The following is a 26533-nucleotide window of genomic DNA, read 5'->3' on the forward strand; positions in this document are numbered from 1 at the left end:
GACAATCCATACTTCACAGGCTCAGGGTTATAACTCGAGCAGAAGGAAGATACAGTACTCGACTACCAGACAAGCTATTAGTTTTGGAACGTTTGGAATGGTGCAACTGTCACTGTTTCATTCAAACAGATGCATGCGGATCAGTTGAGAATCGGACTCTTCGTTACAGTGCTGGAGTCTTACTCACAGTTTTTTTTGATTGAAAGGAGGACTTTGGGATGAGAGTATGGGGAGAGGAGAGGGGTACTCAGGTCACAGAACAGCAGAACGCTCGCTTTCCCCCTTTCACTAAGGCAAGAGAGCAAACCATCAACCTTTAAACAAATGAATCAAGGAAGGTCTTCAAATCTTAGAGAACGCCACTCCTACTTTGAGCAAACAGACTCAACTAAGGTATTGTGAACGGTTGCCAGGGCATAGCTACAGAGATTCTCTGGCATTCTGAGTGGGTTTTAGTCATATTGTTATGCAGTTGCCAAGGTGTTCCAAGATGATTGCTTACTGGTCTCAATTGGTCCCTAGATATGACTACTAAATATTGTTGGAAAAAAAAGTATGTGTGTCATAGATCTCCATGGAGCTACAGTACACATGATTGCCAATTTCATGACTTTGCATCCTACTGCTCTCAAAAGGTTTACCTGTGCCTTAAATTTACCCAGCATGATCTGGTGTGTGTCATCAGATCCAGAGAGGATTACCAGACTGTGCTTATGTAAGACTTGCAAGCGTTAATCCACTCTCTGTACTTTCTGCTTAGAATCATCACACATGCATCTCTTTTGCAAATTCTAACACTAAAAATCAAAACGATTATTTTAAAAGAATAAAAGATAGAAGAGTATTTATGCACTATACTGTGTGATTATATGCAGTGTAGCAGAATATGTTTTTTAAATATAATGGCTAATGTCTGTTTTTTGTGGTTAAATGGCAATGTGAGATGCATGGTACTTTTCACAAATAGAAAAAAAGGACCTGTAATTCTTACAAACCAAATAAATCAATAATAAATTAATACCAAATAATAGTTACACTTGAATGTTTCACATAAAGGCCATGAAACATGTACCATATTTGTGGAGAGTGTTATATATTTACTTTAGTCTTTTATTTTTATTAGTATTTTATTATAAACATTGAACAGCCCACCACATACATGGATAAATATGGTAAATGTCAGATCAACTATATTTGAACAAACCTCACTGATTCTTGTGAAATCTCAAATGTGCTTGCCTGATATAAGAACAAACCTCATTGGTTCTCACTCATCCAGCAAGCACGTCTGAGCTTCCATTTACCATATTTGATGAGTTCTATGTATGTGTGTTGTTTAGGGATGTGACGGTGAGGAAATTTTCCCATCGGTTAATCGACGTGTGACAACACCGGTAATACCGGTATCACCGGAGGGTGGAGGAGACGTTTGAGTTTTTCCCTCTTTTGTACCTTGCTTTTAAATCGCTAATTTGAAAACTAAAGTAAAATTGCACGGATATTCATAATAGTGCCGAGCAGAGTGAACGTTTTCAATTAATTCCTATTGAAGTTCAGTGCGAACCCACACACTCGCTCCGCACCAATGGACACGCACCGTTATGAATGCCAGTGCGCATTAGCGCCAATTCGGGGCCGGCAATTGCTTGAATGGGTTCATTATTTTTCTTAATGAAAAACACAACAACAAAACTGGCTTAAATAGGCACTTTTACATTTCGCTTTGAAACCAAATCTTCCTCCATCGTCTTATCAGTCAAGAGTGAAGGCGATATCTGACTCCTGCTGCGACTCTCTTTCAGCTCACGCTGAATTGAACAGACACGTTCAGTTTTTAATTGTTGTGTCTGTTCTCTAACTGATTTAAATTATTTTTATATATATAAAAAAAAAAAAAAATACCCCCCAAAAAAAAAACAGACAGTGTGGATGGTGCCGCAGTAGGCAAGTGATGTAACCGGTGTTGTGGCTGAAAACCGGTAACAACGGCAACACAAACTATCGCAGCAAGCCTAGTGTTGATCAATGTTTATATGTGACTAAAAGCCTAAATTAAATCTGTTCACCATATAAAATGATTGCGTGTCTTCAGAAGACTTGGATTAAACTGTTGAGTTTACGATGGTTTTACACATTTTTGGAATCTTGAAAGTTTAGGTGGAATGGACTGGAGAAATCACTCAGGGTATCTTCATTTGTGTTTCAAAGAGAAGTCTTATGAGTAAGTCTTAACCGTACCGTTCCGTACCGTACCGAGCTGTCCCATGCAGTGGAAAAGCGCCAAAATTGAGCCAAAGTGAGCCGTGATGAACCGTACCATGCAGTGCAAAAGCGCCATATGATGTTCTGGTCTTTGGATATGGCTTGGGTTCCTCCCTTTATGCAAGTCTATGTGATTTTTGATAGTTTTATCATTAACCAGGCCAAAGCTGTAAGCCTGATCACTTCAGTAAAGAAATAGCACAACTCTCCACAACAAGCCGCAATCTTTCAGATATCAATCATGTCTGTAGCACAAATGGTGCTTCAGGATGAGTTACAGTACTCACCAAAGTTTGCCTAAATCCCTAACCCTATATTGGAGCAATAGTGAAAAAGTCTCACCAAAAGTTTCACATTCTCCTTTTGACACAAATCACTACAAAGAGAAACTATACCTTTTAAAGGGAACATGTCATAAAAATCGGACTTTTTCTGTGTTTAAGTGTTATAATCGGTTCCCCGGTCCATCTACCAACCCAGAAAACATGAAAAAGGACAACCCAGTAACTTTGTTTTGGTAAGCCTTTCTCTGCAAGCATGTGAAAAAACAAGCCACTCAGATTTCGCTCCACACCCAAAAATAGGCAGTTAAAACATGGTATAATAAAAAATCCATGGGTTATTTTGAGCTGAAACTCCACAGACACATTCTGGGGACACCTGAGACTTATATAACATTTTGTAAAAAGGGGCATAATACTTCACCTTTAAAAGGTCTTAATCGCCCAATAACACTCTTGATCAGAATTTACCCTTTAACTGATTACTGACACTGGCCCCCAAGGTTACCAAGAATCCAGTCTTTATCTCTATAAATAGGAAGAGGAAAGGCTTATCACAAGGCTGCTAGCAGGTGAAATGCACATGTTACTTTATTTCTGGAAGGCTAGAAGAGGTCAATTACATTTACTGCTTTTTAAAGTCGCTCAAAAGACTTTGAAAGTCATGAATCAACATTCACAACCCATTTTACTTCTGCAACGTGGCATGTTTCTGGGTGAAACAGGATATTCAAGACAGAAATGTAGGGTGGGACTTGATCCATTGGGAATTACATGGATTGTGAAAAATTGGCATTCCATTCCAGGGTTTGCAGTAAATTGTGGAGGACTATCCCCCTCCTGAAAATCAGGCAGCACCCATTGGTTGAATCTGTTTCAGTAGAAGTTAACAGCATTTGTGGCATCACATTGCTTTGAAAGTGGAAAAACAACTGTTTCCAAACTAATTTTGCAATGCAGTTCTGTCTTGAGCATTAACAGACTCCCAGCAAGCACTGAGACAGACATAGAGAGAGACTGAGAGAGCGAGACAGAGAGAGACAGAGATAAATAGACTATACCTCCTCCCTGGAGAAAGCCTTTATTGGAAGACGCAGACTGCAACCCTGAAATCAGATTTTCAGGACAGGATCTCTCTGCCATCTTAGCTGGAAACACACAAGCATACACAAGTATTACTGAAGTCTCTCTGTAGAGGTTTGTTTAAATAAAGTGTGCAGGATAAATATTGTGCTAAAAATGACTTGGAGTACTTGATTTCATATGAAAACATTGTTTTTACCATCCAGTTTGGCAAAATCCTTGTTAAGCAGCTCTTCTGCTGTAAGTTTGGAGAAATTGTCATCGCCAAAGGGGTTCCAGGATGCTGAAGCTCCAGCTGAAGGTCCCGAAGCCTCCCCTGACTGATAAACACTCTGCTGTGATGAACGTGGAGAGCCAGAGGGAGTGGTGCTAGCTGACCTACAGCCGTGAGGAGAAAAAAAAAAAAAACAGTGCAAACTTTAAAAAGTTCCACTTCAAGGTTTCTTGCACCAAAACTGTCATTTGGTTTTGATGTAAATTTTTCTCTCTTTGTTACTGTACCTTTAAGGTGGTTATGCCACAACCATGACACATTCTAATGGGGCGTTCACACCAGACGCTACTTGCACGAATAAATCGCGCTATTCGCATGTAGTTGGACGCTTGAACATTTTGAGTTTACTCGCTTCATTCGCGCGTGAAATTCACTTCACAAAAGACGCGAATAAACACATCAACTCGTCAGCGGGAAAGTAGTTGTAAAATACGGCGAATAAGCTCAATTTGCCGGCTTTAGCTAGCTTGTAGTCTCAATATGTATATATGTAGCTCAAATTGAGTGAAGAGCGTTTTTTACAACTTACCAGATTGTCTGACCTCCTCACTCACTTTCTTCCAAGCAAGATCCTTTTTATTCCTGTTTCTATAAAAGTACGAAGATGTATCGTACAGCTCCGGGTATCCACATACAGCGTCAATGATTTTGTCCTCCATTGTTCTTTCGGATTTCTGCCTTCGCTCGCTACGTCGTAATCACGTCACTACTAGAGCAAGCTCCTGATTGGTTAACGCGGCGCGAATATTCGCCAAAGTTCAGATTTTTCAACTCACGCAATTCGCCCGAAACACTCAATTCACGGCGCGTCATTCACACAAATTGCCCCACAGGATGTCTATCGCATATTTGCATTGACTTAACATGTAAATCACTCGCGCTTAACGCTTCATTCACGTCTGGTGTGAACGCACCATAAGATATTGCTCTGTCTGGGGGAGCATAACTCCACAATAAACATAAAAGAACAGTATGCTACATTTTACTCACATGATCTCAGCGTGTTGCAAAACTATTTGCTTTTTCAATTTGATTTTGTGTAAAAACATCTAAGGCCATCACACATCAAGTCAACGGTCAGCCAATGTTGGGCTGTTGTTGAGCATCTGTCGGCCCAGATTTTTTGTGGTGTGCTCTGGCACTAGTCGGACCCCATCTGAGCCTTTTCGGCCAACTAAGCGTGTTGAACTGCAGTCAAAGCCATCGGTGAGAGAAATCACAGAATTCTTTTGCACCGAATAGGTCTGGGAACTCAGTTACAGGAACTAACCACTAGGATAGTTCCCCGGGAAATAATTTCTCCCTCGGCCCATGTTCCTGGTTGCATTCGCACCGAGAATAGGAACTCTGAAGCGGCCGACAGTGGCGTCTTTAAGCGCGGCATTTACAAATGCTAAAAACCGGTGGATGGAGGATGCCGTGATCTGAGCTGTGTTTGTTGTGGGTTTTGTGATAACAAAGATGGAATGTAAATGCAGAATTTACGCAACTGAAAGAGCAGAAAGTGGGTCTAAAAATCTCCAATGACAACTTTCAGTATTACATATCATCGAGGCGGAGAAAAGAACACAACCCAGCAGACAACAGGTAAATGCTGTTATCGCTGTTTTCCATGTTTGTGAAGTAAATATGTGTACACGGGTTTTTAAAAATGCCGGGTGCCGATGTTTGACATGCGTTTGACCAATCAACGTACACTCACGTCACTGATAGTTCCTATAGTGCTGGTTTAGACCCTACTCTGAAGTAGAAGCTAATTTAGTTCCCCCAAAAGGAGTTCCTAGAAGTACAATCGTTCCTAGTTCCTGCGGTGCAAACAGGGCAAAATCCGGGTACTTCAGCCAATAGTTCTAGGAACTATTAGGTTCCTCCGCTGCGAAAGCCCCTTTAGTGAACAAGTACACACAAAAAAAAAAAAAAAGACAAAAGCAAGCAAATGATCTCAGCATGTTGCATGCGAGAAGGGTCAAGTTATCATCTTGAAAATAAAAACTATTTTAATTTCCCACGTCAAACAGACGGTCAGCCATCGACCAATGTCATGCTGTCACTGAGCGTCTGCGGTCCAGATTTTTGTGTGGTGTCTTCTGCACTGATGGCTCTAGTTGGACCCTGCTTTTCTGCCAACTGAGAGAGATCACTCTGATTGGCTGTTCAGTCTTAGTGAACCAGTGCACGAGAAAAAATAAAAAGTGATGAAAGCAAGCAAATGACAAAGTCATGAGCGCAAACAAAGAAGGTTTATCTCATTTTACATCTTCAATTCATCTCACCATTCAAATACGCTGATATCAACATGATTCATATTCAAAATGATAAGCAAGCACTGTTTTGTTAATGATGTGTATATCCGCAGACCTAAGCTGTGTCTCATTTTTGAAGGCTGTGTCCTCCGGAGGTCGCATTCGAAGGCTGCATACGTCATTGAGGCTGTATCATTTCAGAAAAGTAAGTAGGGCACTCCGAATGCAACCTTCGAATGCGCCCTTCTTTCACAGGAATTCAGAGGATGCATGAGGTGTATCCTTCGCTGCTGCAGATAGCCCACAATTCTTTGTGTCGCTGTTAACAACCGTCATTTAGTTGAAAAAAAAAAAAAAAATGGCGGCGTCGGCAGATGTACATACAAGCGAAGGTGCGTTTAAATGTAAGTAGTTTCAAGCTTGTTTTTGTTTTAAACTTTGTTCTTCTTAATATCCTCCTCCTTTGTCTCTGTAACAGACATCTGTTGTACATATGCCAGCTCCTTAAGCATTAACCAAAATAAAACAAGTAAATACATTTTCTTTTCAAATTACTTTACAAATTTATAAATAATTTTTATTAATTTGCTGAGAGCGCAACGACGCTACCGTGAACGCGTTGGCATAGCAACGTGATACTGCTGTTTCCTTTCCTGCCTGTGTGTCCTATGAAGGACGTCTCGTTTAATTCTGGTTAAGGACGCTCCATATACCGCATCCTTCACAGGATGTGTCCTCTGGAGGATGCAGCCTTCGAAATTACATGAAATGAGACAGCGCTAGTCTCTTCTTTTTTTTGAATGACGAACACAGACTAGTGCCACCTGCTGGTATGGAGAGTTATTTCCTCTCACGCCACAAGTTCTTTGACATTGGCTTGGTGTGTCAAGGCCTTAAACCTTTAGCAATCCAAAAATAATGAATCAACCCTGCTAAAAAATATTTAACAGCTTAAACCAGCTTAAGATGGTTTTCTAGTCTTAGCTGGTATCACAGCTTGGTCAGGCTAGGATGTTGGCTGGTCTTAGAGGGGTTTTGGGTTTTCAGGTAAACGAGTTGACCACCAGGCTGCTGGGATGCCAGCTAGACCATCCAATCTTTATTTTTATCTTTACTCAATGCTGGACAATGTGATGGTTAAAACTGAACTATAAAATTAAGTATTTCCTTGATTTACTTGGACTTGTTAAGGCTGGCCTCTGCAGCAGCAGCTTGAAGCAGTTGAGTGGACTTGCTCACAGGAACTCCAAATATGGTGCTGTGTGTGACATCACTCAGAATTCGTCTGTGGCCTCCCTTTGGGGCAGTCTTAGGAGAAGAGGGTGGAGTCAAAGAGCCGACTTTATGCATCCCACGACTTCCAGCGATGGACTTTTACAGAAACAAAGGTATAAAGACAAAGCAACATTAAAGCCTGTGGAAGCTGAAGAATATTTATAAGGGAATTTAATTTCAGAAATGACAAAAGAGTTGTTCTGTAGAAAAGATGGTGGTCTTTGAAAGGTAAAGAAAGAGAGCTTCAGATACAAAAAAGACAAATATGATATCTCACTGATTTGTTGAAAAAAGTTGATCTGTGAAATGAGAAAATAGCAAAAAAGTTCACCTTTGAAAGATTAAATGTCTGTTGTTAGATGAATGGGTCATTTCTATTCAATTTAATAGAAATGTTAAATCTGTTAAAGTATTTAATTTATTTACCCTCATGTCATTCCAAATCCGTATAATCTTTTTACATTTGATCCTGGCTACATTTTTTTTTCCATACAATGGAAGTGGATATGGACTCGGGCTGTTGTGCTCCAAAAATGACAAATACACAATAAAGCCTCATTGAAGTAGTCCAAAAGATTCATGTGCTATATTTCAAGTCTTTGTAGGCCATAGGATTTGTGTGAAGAACAGACTGAAATTCAAGTCATTATTCATTGAAAATCTTGTCCTCTGCCATTGCCCTCAAATCTCCTTTGTGCCAAACTTAGAGTGTTGCGACCAATATACAAACACAAATTAAACTTGTGGACTAGAGTAGAAGGCTTTTCATTGAATAACATTTTAAAATTTCAACCTTTGTTCGTCACACAAAGCTGACTTCTGGAATTTAAAAACACTTTCACTTAATGTGAGTATCCTGCTAAACTTCTTTTGTGTTTTACAAAAGAACAACAAATGAGATGTGTTTAGAATGACATGTGAGTTAACAAAGATGAACTTCAGATGTGTCATGACAAAGTTTTAGAGTTTAGTCAGGGTAGCACCATTTATTATTTTTGACAGAAATGAAAATGAGGCTGTCAGGTATAGACATACGCTGCGTTCAGTGGATTGTACTGTTGTACAGTGCCAATTGTTCAGCTTTCATGCCATATTTAATTAAATAAATATGCACCAAGGGTTTCAGAGTGAAGGGCGGCACTGTTTTCCTAGACATGAGTAGTTCATTATCCGTCAGTGTTTGCAGCGTCTCAGAATGAATCGGTTACAGTAAATGCTGATCCGCACGAACATCATCTCTGCATCTGCTCTGAGTTTGGGTCATTTTAACTTAATTTGGGAACACAACATGCCCCAACCAACTTTCCATACATGTAAGTGCTTATAAAAAGAAGAGAAGTTTTTAGGCTTTCCTGGATTTCTTGTCAAAATAAAAGCTTGATGATTTAACGTTTGGAAATAAAGACAGGCATAAAAATAATTTTAATAGTAATATTTATTATTTGGTTTTAATTTAGTATTTAGTATAGTAATAATAATAATTCTTATTATTATTATCAATCTTGCAGCCCTAGTTGAGTTTACAAATTACATTTGATTTAGGACCTTTATATATAGGGCATGCCATTGTAAAGACTACAAGTCTATCTCTCATTTTCATCTACGTAAAACTCAATATGACGACAACCCTGACTAAGGTCTATTAGATAGAACAACTCCACCTACTGATTTTATGTCAATCCTAGAAACAAACAAAAAAAAAAAATATTAAATAAATATATACAGTGCCACTTTTCACAAAGTTTGTGAACCCCTTGCAGAATCTGTGAAAATGTGAAAAATTTTAACAAAATAAAAGAGATAATACAAAATGCATGTTATTTTTTTATTTAGTACTGTCCTGAGTAAGATATTTTACATAAAAGATGTTTACATATAATTCACAAGACAAAAATAGCTGAATTTATTAAAATGACCCTGTTCAAAAGTTTGTGAACCATTGATTCTTAATACTGTGTGTCATTACCTGGATGATCTACGACTGTTTTTTTTGTTTTGTGATGGTTGTTCATGAGTCCCTTATTTATTCTGAGCAGTTAAACTGAGCTCTGTTCTTCAGAAAAATCCTCCTGGTCCTGCAGATTCTTCAGATTTCCAGCATCTTTTGCATATTTGAACCCTTTCCAGCAGTGACTGTATGATTTTGAGATCCATCTTTTCACACTGAGGACAACTGAAGGACTCAAACACAACTTATAAAAAAGGTTCAAACATTCACTGATGCTTCAGAAGGAAACACGATGCATTAAGAGTCAGGGGGTGAAAACAGGATGAAGATGTCCAAATTTTTCTTATTTTGTTTAAATATCAATTTTCTTCATTTAGTACTGCTCTTTGGAAGCAACAGAAGATACCTACATATTTCCCGGAGACAAATTAAGTACAATTTACCTTCAAATTCAAAAAGTTTTCAGCCCCCGGCTCTTAATGCATCGTGTTTCCTTCTGGAGCATCAGTGAATGTTTGAACCTTTTTTAATAGTTGTGTTTGAGTCCCTCAGTTGTCCTCAGTGTGAAAAGACGGATCTCAAAATCATTCAGTCACTGCTGGAAAGGGTTCAAATATGCAAAAAACACTTGAAATCTGAAGAATCTGCAGGACCTGGAGGATTTTTCTGAAGAACGCTGGGCAATTTAACTGCTCAGAACAAACAAGGGACTCATGAACAACCATCACAAAACAAAAAAACAGTCGTAGATCATCCAGGTAACCACACACAGTATTAAGAATCAATGGTTCACATACTTTTGAATGGGGTCATTTTAATAAACTCAGCTATTTTTTTGTCTTGTGAATTATATGTAAACATCTTTTATGTAAAATATCTTACTCAGGACAGTACTAAATAAAAAATAACATGCATTTGGTATTATCTCTTTTATTTTGTTAAAATTTTTCACATTTTCACAGATTCTGCAAGGGGTTCACAAACTTTCAAGTGCCACTGTGTGTGTGTGTGTATATATATATATATATACACACACACACACACGAAAAAAAAAAATGCTAACACTTTAGTATGGGGACCAATTCTCACTATTAACCAGTTGCTATCCTGCATATTACTAGCACATTGGCTGTTTATTAGTACTTATAAAACACATATTAATGCCTTATTCTGCATGACCATATTCTACATTCCTTAATCCTACCCAATACCTAAACTTAACAACTACTACAACTACCTTACTATTAATAAGCAGTAACTTAGGAGTTTATTGAGGCAAAAATCATAGTTAATAGTGAATATGTGTTTCCCATACCAAAGTGTGACCAAATCTTTACAACAATGAATCCCCTATGAGCAAGTCAACAAGAGGAGGATAAAGGCTCTAGAAAGCAAAGAGAATCACTCTAACAGAGCAGACAGATGTTCGGAGGGTTACCCTCTGTGCTGGGTCCACTTCAGAGTCAGCGGATGGTGCTGAGGTGGTTTTAGGTGGAGGAAGGGTGGAGGCATGCGATGTAGGGGGTGGAGGTGCCATTGCTTTGGTTTTAGGTTGGGCAGACACAGTCGCAGAGATTTCACCATCTACGTTATTACTATGTAAACACTCTGCAGGTGGAGCTGGGGACATTGCTTTGTTTTTTGTCTGTGCAGTTGCTGATAATGTCAGGAGGTTGGTTTGAGGGTGGTGTATGGGTGGAGGGGGTGCCCTATTCTTAGGTTTAGAGTGTGTAGAAACAGGGGTGGAGGATGATGCAACCATTTGTGCAGGTATGGCGCTGGTCTGCGTTGAGTGATGCTGCTAAAATAGGAGGTAGGTGCAACAATTGACATCACATTGTACAAAAAAAGTTCTTCTTTTTGCAAAAGTAAAAACCCGTAATGAAAATGACCACTTATAATTCCACTATGCAGCATTTCCCAGATGATTTATCTTAAATTCACATGAAACCACAATCACAACCCATTTTACTTATATAATGTGACATATTTATGAGGAAAATAGGGTATTTGATGAGGCGAAAAAAATAATTTTATCTATCTGGATTTGATTAGATCATTAAAAGAATGCCAGATCTGAATTTGAGATTGCAGTGGATTAAGTTCACAGTAAGACATGAATGTGTATTAAAATAAATAGGGTCAATTCTGATTTCATGCTGACTTTAAATTATATTTTATATTTAAGATTATATCCAGAATGTTTTCTTTAGCAGTTACCTGTTGTTGAGCAGTAAAGAAGGCTGTATTTTGCTGCTGTACAAAAAGTTGTGCATGCTGGGGTGTGGTCTGGGGTGGAGAGGGAGTGGCCTGTATTGGAATAGGAGTGGCTTGTTGCTGAGTGACAGGAACCTGTGATTGGGCAAGAGCAACAGGCTGGGAAGCCATGTTAACACCTGTGAACGAATAGAAAAACACAATAAAAACACAAATTTAAAATGAAAACTCAAAACCCTAACACCCCCATTCTCACAATATTCACAATGTCATTTTGGTATTTCCAGTAAATTTGTTTTAGATCTGTCTCTATTCAATATACTTTAAATAGTTCTAATCCACAGCAAGATATACATATGTATACATATTAAGTCAGCTTATTCTCTACTGGAAGCCCTTAAGATGCTCACTCTTATTATTTATTACTCTGCATTTTTAGTAATTCTACGCAGTAATTTAATCAACAAGTTATGGTCAACAGGTTTATATGTTTACATGACATATTCCAAATATACATGCATCATATAAAGTGTTTATGTGATAAGGAATTACGATTAATACAGGTATAAGCCATCTGTTTTATTCAGATTTCCAGAAACCAGATATTCACTTACATTATGATCACCAAAGCACCATGAATTTGATTAAAAAATACAGTAAAAACAGTAATATTGTGAAATATGATTACAATTTAAAATAACTGTTTTCTATTTTAATACACTGCCTGGCCAAAACAAAAAGTCACTGTTTGGATTTTAATAAGCAGATACTTCAGAGTCTATGGATGGATCATTATTACAGTGATTATTATTTTTCTAGCATGTTAAATGTTTGGCAACGGTTCTTTTAACCCTAAAAGATGGAGTGTGTAGCTTTTCATTTGCAACCATGTATTAAGATGTATCATGGCCATATTCCAGGATGACAATGTCAAGATTCATCAGGCTCAAACTGTGAAAGAATTGTTAGGAGGGAGCATGAAGAATCATTTTCACACATGAATTGGCACCTCTGAGTCCAGACCTTAAATTCATTGAAAGCCTTTTGGATGTGCTGGAGGAGACTTTACAGAGTGCTCACCTCTTGCATTGTCAAAACAAGATCTTGACCAAAATTTGATGCACCTCTTAATGGAAATAACATCACAACATTTATTTCCATCAAGAGGTGCATCAAATTTTGGTCAAGATCTTGTATTGACAATGCAAGAGGTGAGCACTCTGTAAAGTGTCCTCCAGCACATCCCAAAAACTTACACTGAGGTTAAGGTCAGTGCCAATTCATGTGGCATCATTACTCAAGTCTACTCAAGTGTCACATGATACTTCAGAAATCATTCTAATATGCTGATTTGCTGCTCAAGAAACATTTCTGATTATTATCAACAGTGTTGGGAGTAACAAATAACAACAAGTTACGTAATCAGATTACTTTTTTCAAGTAACTAGAAAAGGAATGCATTACTTTTAAAATTACAACAAAATATGAGTTACTTTTTCAAACAAATTGTGAATTTCCCATGTTTTGGCTGACAGCTCTCTTATCCCTTTGTTGAGAGAAATTGGAAGTAAGTGCAGAGGCCTTGTGTGCGCTGTGTAAACATGATGGTTATTGTAGTTCTAGTTTTGCTCAAGTATTCCTCAAAATGACTAAACAGTGAAATGCAAACTCAGAATATCACACAAACCTGCAATAATTAAATGTTAAAAAACACAAATACATTTATTAAATAGTGTCTTTGCTGCTGACCTTCAATGTTCCAATTCAACCATACTAATAAGCAAAAATGACTTTAGATAAACATAATATTTGTGTTTTATTTTGTTATTATTTATTTACTTATTTTTTACTGCTGAAGTAAGAGTGTTGAACTTTCTTTTGCTGCATCCTATTCCAGAATGGCAGCATAGCTGAAAGGTTTGTTTGAGCTGCGCCCTCTACTGTTCAGACGTGAAAGGGCCTTTGTTTTTTTTTTGTTATTAAAAAACAAAACAAAAAAAAAAAACAACAAGCCCAGCCCAGATGAGAAAAGGTAACGCAAAAGTAACAATCCATTACTTTCCATAAAAAGTAACTAAGTAACAAAACTAGTTACTTTTTTAGGGAGTAACACAATATTGTAACGCATAAAAGTAACACTGGTTTTCCCCAACACTGGGGGCCCTATCATACACCTGGTGTGACGCAAGTGTCCTTTGCTAGTTTCAGCCCGACGCAGTTATCATTTTCACGTCCTGCACCACCATGTTGTTTAAAATGCAAATGCACTTGCACCCATTTGTGCACCCATGAACGTGCTGGTCTGAAAACGAGGTGTGTTCAGGCGCATTGTTGGCGCATTGCTATTTTGAGGCAACTGAAATAGACTGCATCATTGACCAACAAAAACCTAGCCTCAAGTCAATGGCACAATATTTGTTTTGTTATTTAAAGGGCGCGTTAGTGATATGCGGTGCACAATGTGTGTACACTCTGCTTGTTACACACACAGGGACACAGCAGTACACAAACATGCCAAATACAAACCCGATTCCAAAAAAGTTGGGACACTGTACAAATTGTGAATAAAAAAGGAATGCAATAATTTACAAATCTCAAACTTATATTTTATTCACAATAGAATATAGATAACATATCAAATGTTGAAAGTGAGACATTTTGAAATGTCATGCCAAATATTGGCTCATTTTGGATTTCATGAGAGCTACAAATTCCAAAAAAGTTGGGACAGGTAGCAATAAGAGGCCGGAAAAGTTAAATGTACATATAAGGAACAGCTGGAGGACCTATTTGCAACTTATTAGGTCAATTGGCAACATGATTGGGTATAAAAAGAGCCTCTCAGAGTGGCAGTGTCTCTCAGAAGTCAAGATGGGCAGAGGATCACCAATTCCCCCAATGCTGCGGTGAAAAATAGTGGAGCAATATCAGAAAGGAGTTTCTCAGAGAAAAATTGCAAAGAGTTTGAAGTTATCATCATCTACAGTGCATAATATCATCCAAAGATTCAGAGAAAAATCTCTGTGCGTAAGGGTCAAGGCCGGAAAACCATACTGGATGCCCGTGATCTTCGGGCCCTTAGACGGCACTGCATCACATACAGGAATGCTACTGTAATGGAAATCACAACATGGGCTCAGGAATACTTCCAGAAAACATGGTCGGTGAACACAATCCACCGTGCCATTTGCCGTTGCCGGCTAAAGCTCTATATGTCAAAAAAGAAGCCATATCTAAACATGATCCAGAAGCGCAGGCGTTTTCTCTGGGCCAAGGCTCATTTAAAATGGACTGTGGCAAAGTGGAAAACTGTTCTGTGGTCAGACGAATCAAAATTTGAAGTTCTTTTTGGAAAACTGGGACGCCATGTCATCCGGACTAAAGAGGACAACGACAACCCAAGTTGTTATCAGTGCTCAGTTCAGAAGCCTGCATCTCTGATGGTATGGGGTTGCATGAGTGCGTGTGGCATGGGCAGCTTACACATCTGGAAAGGCACCATCAATGCTGAAAGGTATATCCAAGTTCTAGAACAACATATGCTCCCATCCAGACGTCGTCTCTTTCAGGGAAGACCTTGCATTTTCCAACATGACAATGCCAGACCACATACTGCATCAATTACAACATCATGGCTGCGTAGAAGAAGGATCCGGGTACTGAAATGGCCAGCCTGCAGTCCAGATCTTTCACCCATAGAAAACATTTGGCGCATCATAAAGAGGAAGATGCGACAAAGAAGACCTAAGACAGTTGAGCAACTAGAAGCCTGTATTAGACAAGAATGGGACAACATTCCTATTCCTAAACTTGAGCAACTTGTCTCCTCAGTCCCCAGACGTTTGCAGACTGTTATAAAAAGAAGAGGGGATGCCACACAGTGGTAAATATGGCCTTGTCCCAACTTTTTTGAGATGTGTTGATGCCATGAAATTTAAAATCAACTTATTTTTCCCTTAAAATGATACATTTTCTCAGTTTAAACATTTGATATGTCATCTATGTTGTATTCTGAATAAAATATTGAAATTTGAAACTTCCACATCATTGCATTCCTTTTTTATTCACAATTTGTACAGTGTCCCAACTGTTTTGGAATCGGGTTTGTATTAAAAATAAAAGGATTACAATGTAAAAGATTATTATTGTGTGCATAAAGATAAAAATGCTTTGGTGGAATCCGGCCTGTCCCGTACATGGTCTGATCGCGCTTTAACCTTGCACATGAGCAGATCTGTTTCCTCGCTAGAGAAGCGTTCAGTTTTTCTGCTTGCAAATTCCGCCTTGTAAATAGCGAATCCACCATGGCGTGAGCGCAACTGGCTTTTAAAGGGAATGGGAGATGAGACTCTGATTGGTTTGTTGCACGTTACACCCAAAACACACCCATTACTCATTAAGAGAATAGAATTCGGACAACAGTGGATTCGGACACGCCCTGAATGCACTTGGGCCGTGTGCTTTAGACCATGCTCTTAGATCATTAAAATAGGGCCCTGGTTATCAATGTTGAAAACAACTGTGGTGCTTAATGTTTTTGTGGAAACTGATCTTTTTTTTTTTCTTTTTTTTTTTTTTTCAGGATTCTTTGCTTAATCGAAAGTTCAAAACCATAGCAATTTTTTTTGTATTTACTGCCGTTTATTGTATATTACATTGTATGTCATTATATTGTATATTAAAAAAAATAAATTATGGTCTGTGTGGTTGCAATTTTGTTGCTTTGTGTAGCATTTTCAGCGATAATAAATTACTTGATAAAAATGAAACGTCATCCTAAATTAAGTCATGGTGTTACCTTCCAGACCCAGATAATCTGGTGCTAAAACATTGCAGGAGGATAATATGTCAGGATATTCATTACCAATGAAACATGTAGGCCTTTAATTAGCATTGATTTCAGAAATAATAAGTGAGATGACAGCTCAATAGGATTCAGTGTGTCAGGCTCATTAGTGAGGTTTTAAAAGCTCTCTCTAATGACACACTGATTGAACCAGTGGGAATACTAGAGCCGTGTGTGTCAGCCAAAGACACATGCCGCTCAATACAACGTGTGAAGTGTCGTCAGGGGAAGAGAGTAAGCATGAAGAGATGAAGGACTGTGGCCACACAAATGCGTTTGTTCTGGTGGGGACGCATAGATAGTGTTTGATTTTGGATGAAGGTGAATAAATGAATACTCACTGATTGGTTGGCTGGGTCCTGCAGGTGCATTGGCTCTTTTGCGAGGGGTGAGTGCTGGTTGGATGGGCAGGATGCCTGCGATTGCTTGAGCTTGGCCAGCCTTGGGACGTTGCCGTGGCGCTATGGATGTCTCAAGAGTGGGGATTGGATCAGTGAGCCTGAATGACAAAAAAAAGTTCAATTAAGTCAGAACTACCATTATATAAGGGGATGACGTCAAAACCTGGAAGACTTTCCCTCAGAATTTCCCTTTGGGTTTTTATAATGGGGTTTTACAGTTTATGAGTAAAATAAGGTCTGTGGTAAACATAACTTGACAATACTTGAATGTTTTGTTGTACATCGTAAACTGCACACACACATGTCGAGACGCGAATTTTGATAATGTTATGTTTATTTTAAAAAACATATGTTTCTAATATGTAACTAAAGAAGTTTTGGGTGTGAATGTGTGCAGTTTACATTGTAATCATCAAGTTATGTTTACTGCAGACCTAATTTCACATCATCCCTGCACCACTATATGCATCAAAAGACTAAAAAAAAAAAAATACTGTATGTCATAAAAATGTAAAAACATCTGAGATAAAAGAAAGTCTCACCTGGCTTTGTTTTGACTCTTCTTGGCCACAGCTTCGCTGGCTCTGATTGGCTCTGGGAGTTTTGCTGGAATGGGTGAATTCTAGTGGAATGAGAGGAATATTACTACCATCACATTGTTATATTTTGTATTTGATTGTCTTTAGTCAACATGAAACATTTGCAACTCATTTTATTTCTGAGATTGCTGAAATTCAACACAAAAACATGTTGAGTGGTATTTAGAAATTTACTGGATTGTGAAAAGTGGGCATCTACTGATTACCAATATGGAGAGAGATGTGAGTTTGCAGGTAGCAGAAAAGAAAAGGTGTTTCAGATGTGGACCAACTTTTCCAAAGAATTCCAAAATCCAAATATTTTTGGAATAAAACACCAGTGTAGTTATTGTTAATTTAAACCAAAACTAAAACTATTAAAAATTGTTATAAAGGCTGAAATAAAATATAAACATTACATTAAAAACTTAAAAAACGTAAAAAACATACAATTTTGTTATTTTGCTTAACAGAAATATATTAATATATTTTATTTTTCTAAAAAAAAAATAATAATAATAATAAAAGGTTTGACAAAAGTAAAAAAATGACAAAAGCACATATCAAAATTACTTAACTTAAAATAACTTGAACTAAAAATAAAAGAAAATATAAAATAAAAGCTTGTTCAAATTATGAATAAATACTATAACAGTACATAAATAATAATAAAATAACACGAAATAACCTGCACCAATTATTTGTGCATAAAGTCCAGTAACATTTTAAGTTAATTAAATAAGTTTCTTAATTTACTTCAATTTAATTTAAGTTATATAGTTATTTAATATAGTTTTCCAAGTGTCTCATTTCTTAAGTGTCACAATTTAATTTCCATGAGTGTGTAAAAATAACTGAAGATGACATCAACAACAAAAGATAGGTGTGTTGTTGGCACAAACACAAGTGTGTAATAAAGGCATGTTCATTAGCTCTGATATTCATTTGTAGACGCAGTCTGAGCCAAACATCCCCACGCCAGGGAAACCTCTATAACATTGGATTTCCCTATCCTAAAATAGCTGTTTACTTCACAATGAGATTTTCCATGTGCTTATAAGAACAAAAAAAGTGCCTTATATTAAACTATTTTTTTCTAAAAAGTCTTTTTGTAGCAGCAACACTGAAAAAAAAACCTGTTTGACAGAGGTCATTCCTATTGAACTCTAAACAACACTTTGCTTTGCCAATGTTAATATATCTTTGATCATGACTCAATGCTTCCATTATGCTATCAATACTGCTCAGAGTGGGAGGGGCCACTGGATCTGGGCCAAATGGCAGCCACGAGCGACATTCCACTTCCACTGTGTTACGTGCAAGCACTTACGATATCTACTGAAAGGGATTGGCATGAATTAAACATGGATTAAGAAGTATGTGCTGGAATAGAGAACAAAAACCCTGTAGAGTGTGGCAGGAAAATAGGTGAGAAGATCAGGGCAAATGCACATGGGAGTTTGTCTAGCTATAGCACAGGAGGAGGGGAGAGAGATCTTAAGTCATTTGTCTGAATGAGCAGGTCTTACGTCAATATTCTGTACTGGGCATTCTTTCCGTGCCAGTTTAAAGGCGAAATAGGACACCTGGTAGATATCTGGCCTTACATCAGGGTCTGGCTCCAGAATGTAACCTGAGATGGGAAAAATGAAACAAATCAAAACAAAAAATGTCTACTGGTAAGAATCAGTTTTGGAAAATCTTGAAAACTTGCACATTTTTGTTCAACATATTTTTTTCTCTTTTTGTTATATGAAGGTCACATTAAAGCGGACCTTTTTTTTTTAGTTTGTCTTTATTTGTTTTTGCTAATTTTAAAATGCTTACATATATTTCTGTCATGACAACTCTCGGAGTGTTTGGCATGATAATGGCTATGACAATGTTGTTTGGTCTTGGCGGAATAGATCTGCTACACTGCTGCTGCTGCTGTTGGTTATTGCTGCTGCAGAGCAAGTATGGGACTTGCTACTGCCAACACATACACGACACGCTGCTATGAGCAGGTAAGACATGCTGCTGCTGTACAATATAGCGTACATGAATTACCCATAGCAGATTTATACAGGTGGAGCTGGGGAAGGTGGAGGGTTTCTGAAAGCACGCTGCAAACTGCTACAGCAAATGCTGACCAAGTATTTGCAGGTTGAGCAGTGAGCTCATTGGCTACTGATACACTGAACTAATCAGCTGTGCCCTATAGAGAATGATGTGATTGCAAGCAGATTGAGTTAAGGACCTATTAGCCTGCGCCATCTAGAGTTTCATGACAGAACTTTGTATATAGCCGCTACCCTAAACTGCAAAAACACACTATCATTCAAAGAAGTCTCTTATGCTCTTGACGTAAACTGTAATATTGTGAAATAATATTACAATTTCAAATACCGGTTTTCTATTTTAATATATTTTAAAATGTTATGACAAAGTTGAATTTTCAGCATCATTACTCCAATCTTCAGTCACATGATCCTTCAGAAATCATTCTAATATGCTGATTTGCACTTATTATAAATTTTGAAAACAGTTGTGCTGCATATTTTTGTGGAAATGGTGACCTTTTTTAGGACAAAAGCTTTTCAAAAGAACAGCATTTAGTTGAAACAGAAATCTTTTGTAACATTATAAATCTATTTAATGTCAATTTTACAGAATCAAAGTATTAATTATTTATTTTTTAAATCTTACAGACCTCATGATGATGTGTCCCCTTAATCAACTGCCATCTACTAGTGGTTGGCATATTCCAGCATTAGTGCAGTGCAAAACTCCCTAAGGACTATGTTTTAAAAGGGACATTAATCATTGTCCTATGTATTCAACTATGTTGTTTATATGTCTATGAGGTGTTTTTAATATGCTTTAAGACAAACCATGTGTAAATTCATAAGTCATATCATTAGCATATCATTAACTATGAGGAGAGTCTCAAGAGAATATATCCTGGTATATTTTTCTGTTGATATGAAAAATCAGGTAGATTTAGCAATTTAGCGGGTGTATGATGTATATTACGATGTTATGATGAACTATATGTCTTTCTCCACTGACGTTCTGAGTTGTTCAAAGTGTTTCTAAGGATGCTGATTTATAGAAGGATGGCAAACATGAACATGGTTTGTGTAACATTAGCAACATGTTATTAGCTGTTTGATAAAGTAGTCAAGCAAAAGGCTAATCATATTAATTACCATCATGTGTCTGACGTTGTAAAAAGCGATACCATTGTGCAGCGTTTACCTCAGTAAGTTGACCGAGTGGAACTTTGAGCTGCCGTGAGCAAGTGGAGGCGAGGCTAATTAGAATATTTATAAATCCGTGTATATTAAATAAAGAAAGGGTGCATAGTTACATTCAGGCTATTTTAAGGCATGAAGAATTATTTTTTTGTCACAGGAAAAATGTTTAAATATGTCACTTGGTGATCAAAGATGAGTTTTAAGGGATAACATTATTGACTACAGGGGGGCTTTAAATATTTACATATGAAATATTTAAAACCAAGTTTACATTACTTTATTTACATTCTTTCAAAAATTATGACTGTCCTCAGTTGCGGTGTCTTTTCCACTAACAGTTCTGTCCCTAATAATGTTTTCATTAAAACATAAATCATTTGTGAACAGAATTTTTTTGGGACATTATAGCCGCTTTTCCACCGTCGGGCTGAACAGTTCTCATTGCGTAACCGTTCCATTCTGTGCCGATCCGGACCAGCTGGTACAGTTACAGGTTCGTTTTCCACTGTGAGGCTGATAACAGCCGCTCTTTGGAATGTAATGTAAAAGCGTCAGTCGTTGCCTTGGTAATGCAACGGTTCACTTATTATATGAGAGGTAATAATGACTGCGTTATGGTGGATGATTAGATATTTCTTTTAATTTTATAATTAATTTGTGTTTACGTCGCTCAAATAGAGTGCTTAGCCAGCTACGGAGAAACTGGTAGCCAGGTGACAGACAAAGTGACCAATCGTGTGTGTCGACATCACTTCACGGATTCTACCAGCTCGATTAGACAACCGTGCCGAGAATTCCAGACCGAGAACGGTTTGTAATCGTGCCGAGCCATACCAGACTCCAGTGGAAACACAACTGGAACCATTCCTTACCATTCTAAGAACCCGACGGTGGACAAGCGGCTTATTTCTAATTTAAGCTGTAATTTTATTTAATTAAGTGTAAAAATATTGTTTAATTGCGTGCATTTAGGACATGCACATAAAATGAAACTAGCAGAAGTGTCTCTTCAAGACAATATTTCAATAAAAAAAAAAAAAAAACAAATCAGATAGCCAATCAACAGCTGAACTTACGGATGAGACAGTGCATGTCGTGCGAGTAGCGGGAGTTGTCTGGGATGGTGAAGCTGCCATCACAGATGGCCACCTGACTCTCTCCAAACGGCAATGTGAAATAACACAGCTTATACAACAAGCAGCCCAAAGCCTGAGGACACAAGCATACAAAAGTCATTGTGTTTCTGAACACTGTAAAAAGACAAGACGATTAGCATTCAAAGGACTAAACGTCCATTATAATGTTTAAAATGCTATTAAAAGGAAGGGTGGCTGAAGATAAAAGCTTTGGTTGCTACTGATATACACTGTTGTTGTAGATAACAGAATTATTCTCTAACAGTCTTCACCTATTTAACTTACCCATATATCTGCTTTGGTAGTGATAACCTTTCCCCCATAAAGATTCACCATTTCTGGGGCCCGGTATGAAAGAGTAGTGTACCTTAAAACACACAGAGAGTAAAAGATTTAATTGATGTAAACAAATATTGATGTGCAATATAAACAAAGAAACTGAAGCTCACTTCTTAATTTCTTCTTCTACAGCCGCCACGCCTTCTGTTTGTGGATTCTGGGAACGGTTAATGGCACTGCCAAAATCACACAGTACATAATGACCTCTGTCATGCAGCAAGATGTTCTCCACCTATAAAAGACACAAAGAGAAGAGAAACACGCGTGCTAGGTTTTACAAATGTAAAAGGGTACAAACATAAAAAGTAAAGCCAGATATTAACCCTATGAAGTCTACTGTATATTTGATACACAAATTTCTAAGGTCTCTAAATTATCAATATGATCAAACCTTTGCTTTATTTATATAGTATGTATATGTTTATACTTTTTTTAGTAAGTAAAAGCCTTTTAGTATAATTATAAGATGAACATTTACTAGACTGAATCAACTGAGGTTTACCTGATTATCATTTTTTAGAAAATTAGGGTATCAAGTTTGTTTTTTGAGGAAGGTTTATTTGTCTCAGTCATCACTGTACTGCATTGCATTTGTTATTTTTCATACTATTATTTCATTTGTCAGGCTTTTACAGGGTTAAAAGAATAGTTCACTACACTCACTACGTTTCAAAATATTAAAATTTGAGGCATCAAAACATCACACCAGGTTGGAATCAATGGTAACATCTTTTTGAAGCTTGACAAACACTATTTTTAATTGTATTGAAAAGAACAGCAAAAAATGGTAACACTTTAGTATGGGGAACAATTCTCACTTTTAATTAGTTGCTTATTAGCATGCATATTGCTAGAATATGGGCCATTTATTAGTACTTATAAAGCACATATTAATATCTTATTCTGCATAACCATATTCTACATCCCTTAATCCTACCCCATACCTAAACTTAACAACTACCTTACTAACTATTAATAAGCAGTAAATTCGGAGTTTATTGAGGCAAAAGTCATAATTAATAGTGAATATGTGTTCCCTAAACTAAAGTGTTACCGGTAACACATATTCACTATTAATTATGACTTTTCCCCTCAATAAATTCCTAATTTACTGCTTATTAATAATTAGTAAGGTAGTTGTTGTAGTTGTTAAGTTTAGGTATTGGGTAGTATTAAGGGATGTAGAATAAGGTCATGCAGAATAAGGCATTAAAGGGATAGTTCACCCAAAAACTAAAATTCTTTCATCATTTACTCACCCTCAAGTTGTTCCAAACCTGTATACATTTCTTTCTTCTGCTGAACATAAAGGAAGATATTTTAAACAAAACTGAACAGTTCTGGGGCACCACTGACTTCCATAGTATTTTTTTTCCTACTATGGAAGTCAATGGTGCCCCAAAGCAGCCTGGTTACAAACTTTCTTTAAAATATCTTCCTTTATGTTCAGCAGAAGAAAGAAACTCGTACAGGTTTGGAACAACTTGAGGGTGAGTAAATGATGACAGAATTTTCATTTTTGGGTGAACTATCCCTTTAATATGTGCCTAATAAGTACTAATAAACAGCCAATATTCTAGTAATATGCATGCTAATAAGCAACTAGTTAAAAGACCCTAAAATAAAGTGTTACCCAAAAAATATTTTGTGTTTCATAAGAAAGTCATATAGATTTGGAATGGGGGTGATTAAATGATGACAGAATTTTCATTTTTCTGTGAACTATTTCTTCAAGGAAGAAATAGAATAATAAATGTCTGGAGAGTTCATACTTTGAGATCCCGGTGGATGATGGGAGTTTTGCACTGATGTAGTCGAGCGACAGCTTCACATGTGTCACAGAAGATCTGCAGCACCTCTGGCTCACTGAATCCAGCCTGTAAGCGCTGATTCATCAGGTTCACAACCTGCCCACCTGGATTATACACACAGAAACATGTTGCACAGTAGGTCCAGACCACTAAAAGTAGTGGGGAAAAGGGTCTGGATCCCAATTTGCAAACCATCTTGCGAGAGAAACACACACTGACCTCTACAGAAGTCCATCAGTATGAGAACTTCCCAAACATCTCCTGATCCCACTGCTGTGATGCTGGAGTCCAGGAAACCAACAATGTTTTTGTTACCCACAAGGTCCCTCTGTTCAAGAAAATCAACACATTTAGGGCACGTTTACACGACACCGTTTTCAACTTAAAATGGGAAACTTTTTATGTGTTTTGGCCATTTATTTACACGATAGTGGCGTTTTGGGGGCCTGAAAACACAAACTTTTGAAAATGGGTTTCAAAGTGCAAGTTTTTGAAAATTATCGCATTATTGTCTCTGTGTAAACTACAAAAACGCAAATCTGTGACGTCATGCATATGTGTATCTCGTTTTGAAGGCTGCGTCCTTCAAAGGTTGCATTTATTGTCATAAAGGATGTCTTATTTCAGAAAAGTAACCATTATAAAATTGACCGTTATTCCTAGTGAAGCATAAATTGTTGTAATTTCTTTATGACTTTGGAACGTAGTGGTCAGTTTAATGACATGAAGCGGCGTTTTTAGTCGTTTTAATGGATCCGTGTGAATAGAGATCGTTTTGATAATGTACATGAAAAATGCAAAGGAAAAACTTTTCCATTTTTAGTACATCGTTGCCGTATAAACGTGCCCTTAGAGAGCAAGCAAAAAAAAAAAAAAAAAAAAAATTGCACATGACATCTCTCCAAGAATCAAAACTTTTGCACCATTGATGTAAAAAATTACAACCTAAGCAGTGCCACGGAATACTAAAGTTGATGCAAAGTCCGTTGATGCTTCATAAGCTCTTTGTGGCCCATGGCTGTAGTAGCATGCAACCAAAATGTCAGAAATATCTTTCAAGAACAGCTGAGATTTATTTGAGTCATTTCTGGTGAATACAGGTGCGTACTATTTCACATGAACTTGATAATTAGTTCATTCTGAACACAGCCACATACCCAGTTATAAAAGTGTTTGCAAACAGGTTATTGTAAGTTTTTATTTTTTAGCTTTTTTTCTCTGAAATGTTACTTTGGTTCTCAGTGGCATTACATACAGTTGTGGTCAGAATTATTGGCACCCTTGGTAAATATGAACAAAGATGACTATAAAAATAAATCTGCAATGTTTATCCTTTTGATCTTTAATTCATTAAATTAGCAAAATTCTATCCTTTCATTGAAGGAAAAGAATTGAAAGTGGGGGGAAAATCACATTATGAAATAAATGTTTTTCTCTAAAACACATTGGCCACAATTATTGGCACCCCTCAAATTTTTTATGAGTAAAATATTTTTGAAGTATATTCCCATTCATATTTACATTTTTTAGCACACCAGGGTGATCATGAACATGAAATTGTCCAGCCATGACTTCCTGTTCCACAGGAGTAAAAACATGAGGAAACACAAAAGCCAAATTCCCTTAATCATTAATCACAATGAGTAAAACCAAAGAATATAGTTCTTATGTGCAGCAAAAGATTGTTGAGCTTCAGAAAATAGAAAGTGGCTGTAAGAAAATAGCTAAAGCATTGAAAATCCCCATTTCCACCATCAGGGCAATAATTAAGAAGTTCCAATCAACTAAAGATGTTACAAATCTGCCTGGAAGAGGACGTGTGTCTAATTCGCCCTAATGTGAAGTGAGGAGAAGAGTTTGAGTGGACAAAGACTCTCCAAGGATCACAGCTGGAGAATTGCAGAGATTAGTTGAGTCTTGAGTCTCAGAAAGCCTAAAATGATCAAACAGCACCTACATCACCACAAGTTGTTCGAGAGTTTCAAGAAAAATCCTCCTCGATCATCCAGAAACAATCTCCAGCATATTCAGTTGTCAGACAAGACTGGAACTTCAAACGGGACCGGCTTCTTTGGTCAGATGAAACTAAAACAAGAGCTTTTTGGCAGCCAACCCACCAGATGGGTTTGGTGCACACATGGATAAAAAGTACCCCATGCCCACGGTTAAATATACTGCTGGATCTTTAATGTTGTGGGCCTATTTTTCTGCTGGAGGTCCTGGACATCTTGTTCAGATACATGGCATCATGGATTCTATCAAATACCAACAGATAAAAAAATCAAAACCTGACCGCTTCTGCTAGAAATCCAATAATGGGCCGTGGTTAGATCTTCCATCAGGACAATGATCCAAAACAAACATCAAAACCAACACAAAAATGTGTCACTGAGCACAAAATGAAGCTTCTGCCATGGCCGTCCCAGTCCCCTGACCTGAACCCTTAAAAAAATGAGTGAACTGAAGAGAAGAAGCACCAACATGGATCTCGGAATCTGAAGGATCTGGAGAGATTCTGTATGAAGGAATGGTCTCTGATCTCTTGTCAGGTGTTCTCCAAACTCATCAGGCATTATAGAAGCAGACTCAGAGCTGTTATC

At 37.4% G+C, this 26533-nt stretch overlaps 1 protein-coding gene and 1 long non-coding RNA gene across 17 annotated transcripts in view; one reads left to right on the top strand and one right to left on the bottom strand.

Moving 5' to 3' along the window:
- aak1a (AP2 associated kinase 1a) overlaps window positions 1-26533 on the bottom strand; it is a 77266-nt gene that overhangs the window by 21966 nt on the left and 28767 nt on the right. For 13 of the 16 annotated variants that reach the window (XM_051903101.1, XM_051903098.1, XM_051903112.1 and 10 more), the window contains exons 3-15: window positions 24153-24261; window positions 23895-24037; window positions 22233-22354; window positions 22069-22150; window positions 21724-21856; window positions 18938-19041; window positions 17373-17452; window positions 16771-16928; window positions 11587-11762; window positions 10805-11167; window positions 7321-7514; window positions 3826-4004; window positions 3605-3691 (exon numbers count right to left, since the gene is read on the bottom strand). In XM_051903101.1, coding sequence (XP_051759061.1) covers window positions 3605-3691; window positions 3826-4004; window positions 7321-7514; window positions 10805-11167; window positions 11587-11762; window positions 16771-16928; window positions 17373-17452; window positions 18938-19041; window positions 21724-21856; window positions 22069-22150; window positions 22233-22354; window positions 23895-24037; window positions 24153-24261 — 1930 coding nt within the window. Of the gene's footprint in view, window positions 1-187; window positions 289-3604; window positions 3692-3825; window positions 4005-7320; window positions 7515-10804; window positions 11168-11586; window positions 11763-16770; window positions 16929-17372; window positions 17453-18937; window positions 19042-21723; window positions 21857-22068; window positions 22151-22232; window positions 22355-23894; window positions 24038-24152; window positions 24262-26533 lie in introns of all 16 variants that reach the window. The other 3 variants (XR_007931246.1, XM_051903100.1, XM_051903109.1) reach the window with 3 other exon arrangements.
- LOC127517445 (uncharacterized) lies at window positions 18961-22393 on the top strand. Its single transcript, XR_007931247.1, has 3 exons — window positions 18961-19087; window positions 19316-19414; window positions 22255-22393. It is a non-coding gene; the product is annotated as an uncharacterized LOC127517445 (long non-coding RNA).

Source organism: Ctenopharyngodon idella, chromosome 8 (assembly GCF_019924925.1).
Source record: "Ctenopharyngodon idella isolate HZGC_01 chromosome 8, HZGC01, whole genome shotgun sequence".
NCBI lineage: Eukaryota > Metazoa > Chordata > Actinopteri > Cypriniformes > Xenocyprididae > Ctenopharyngodon > Ctenopharyngodon idella.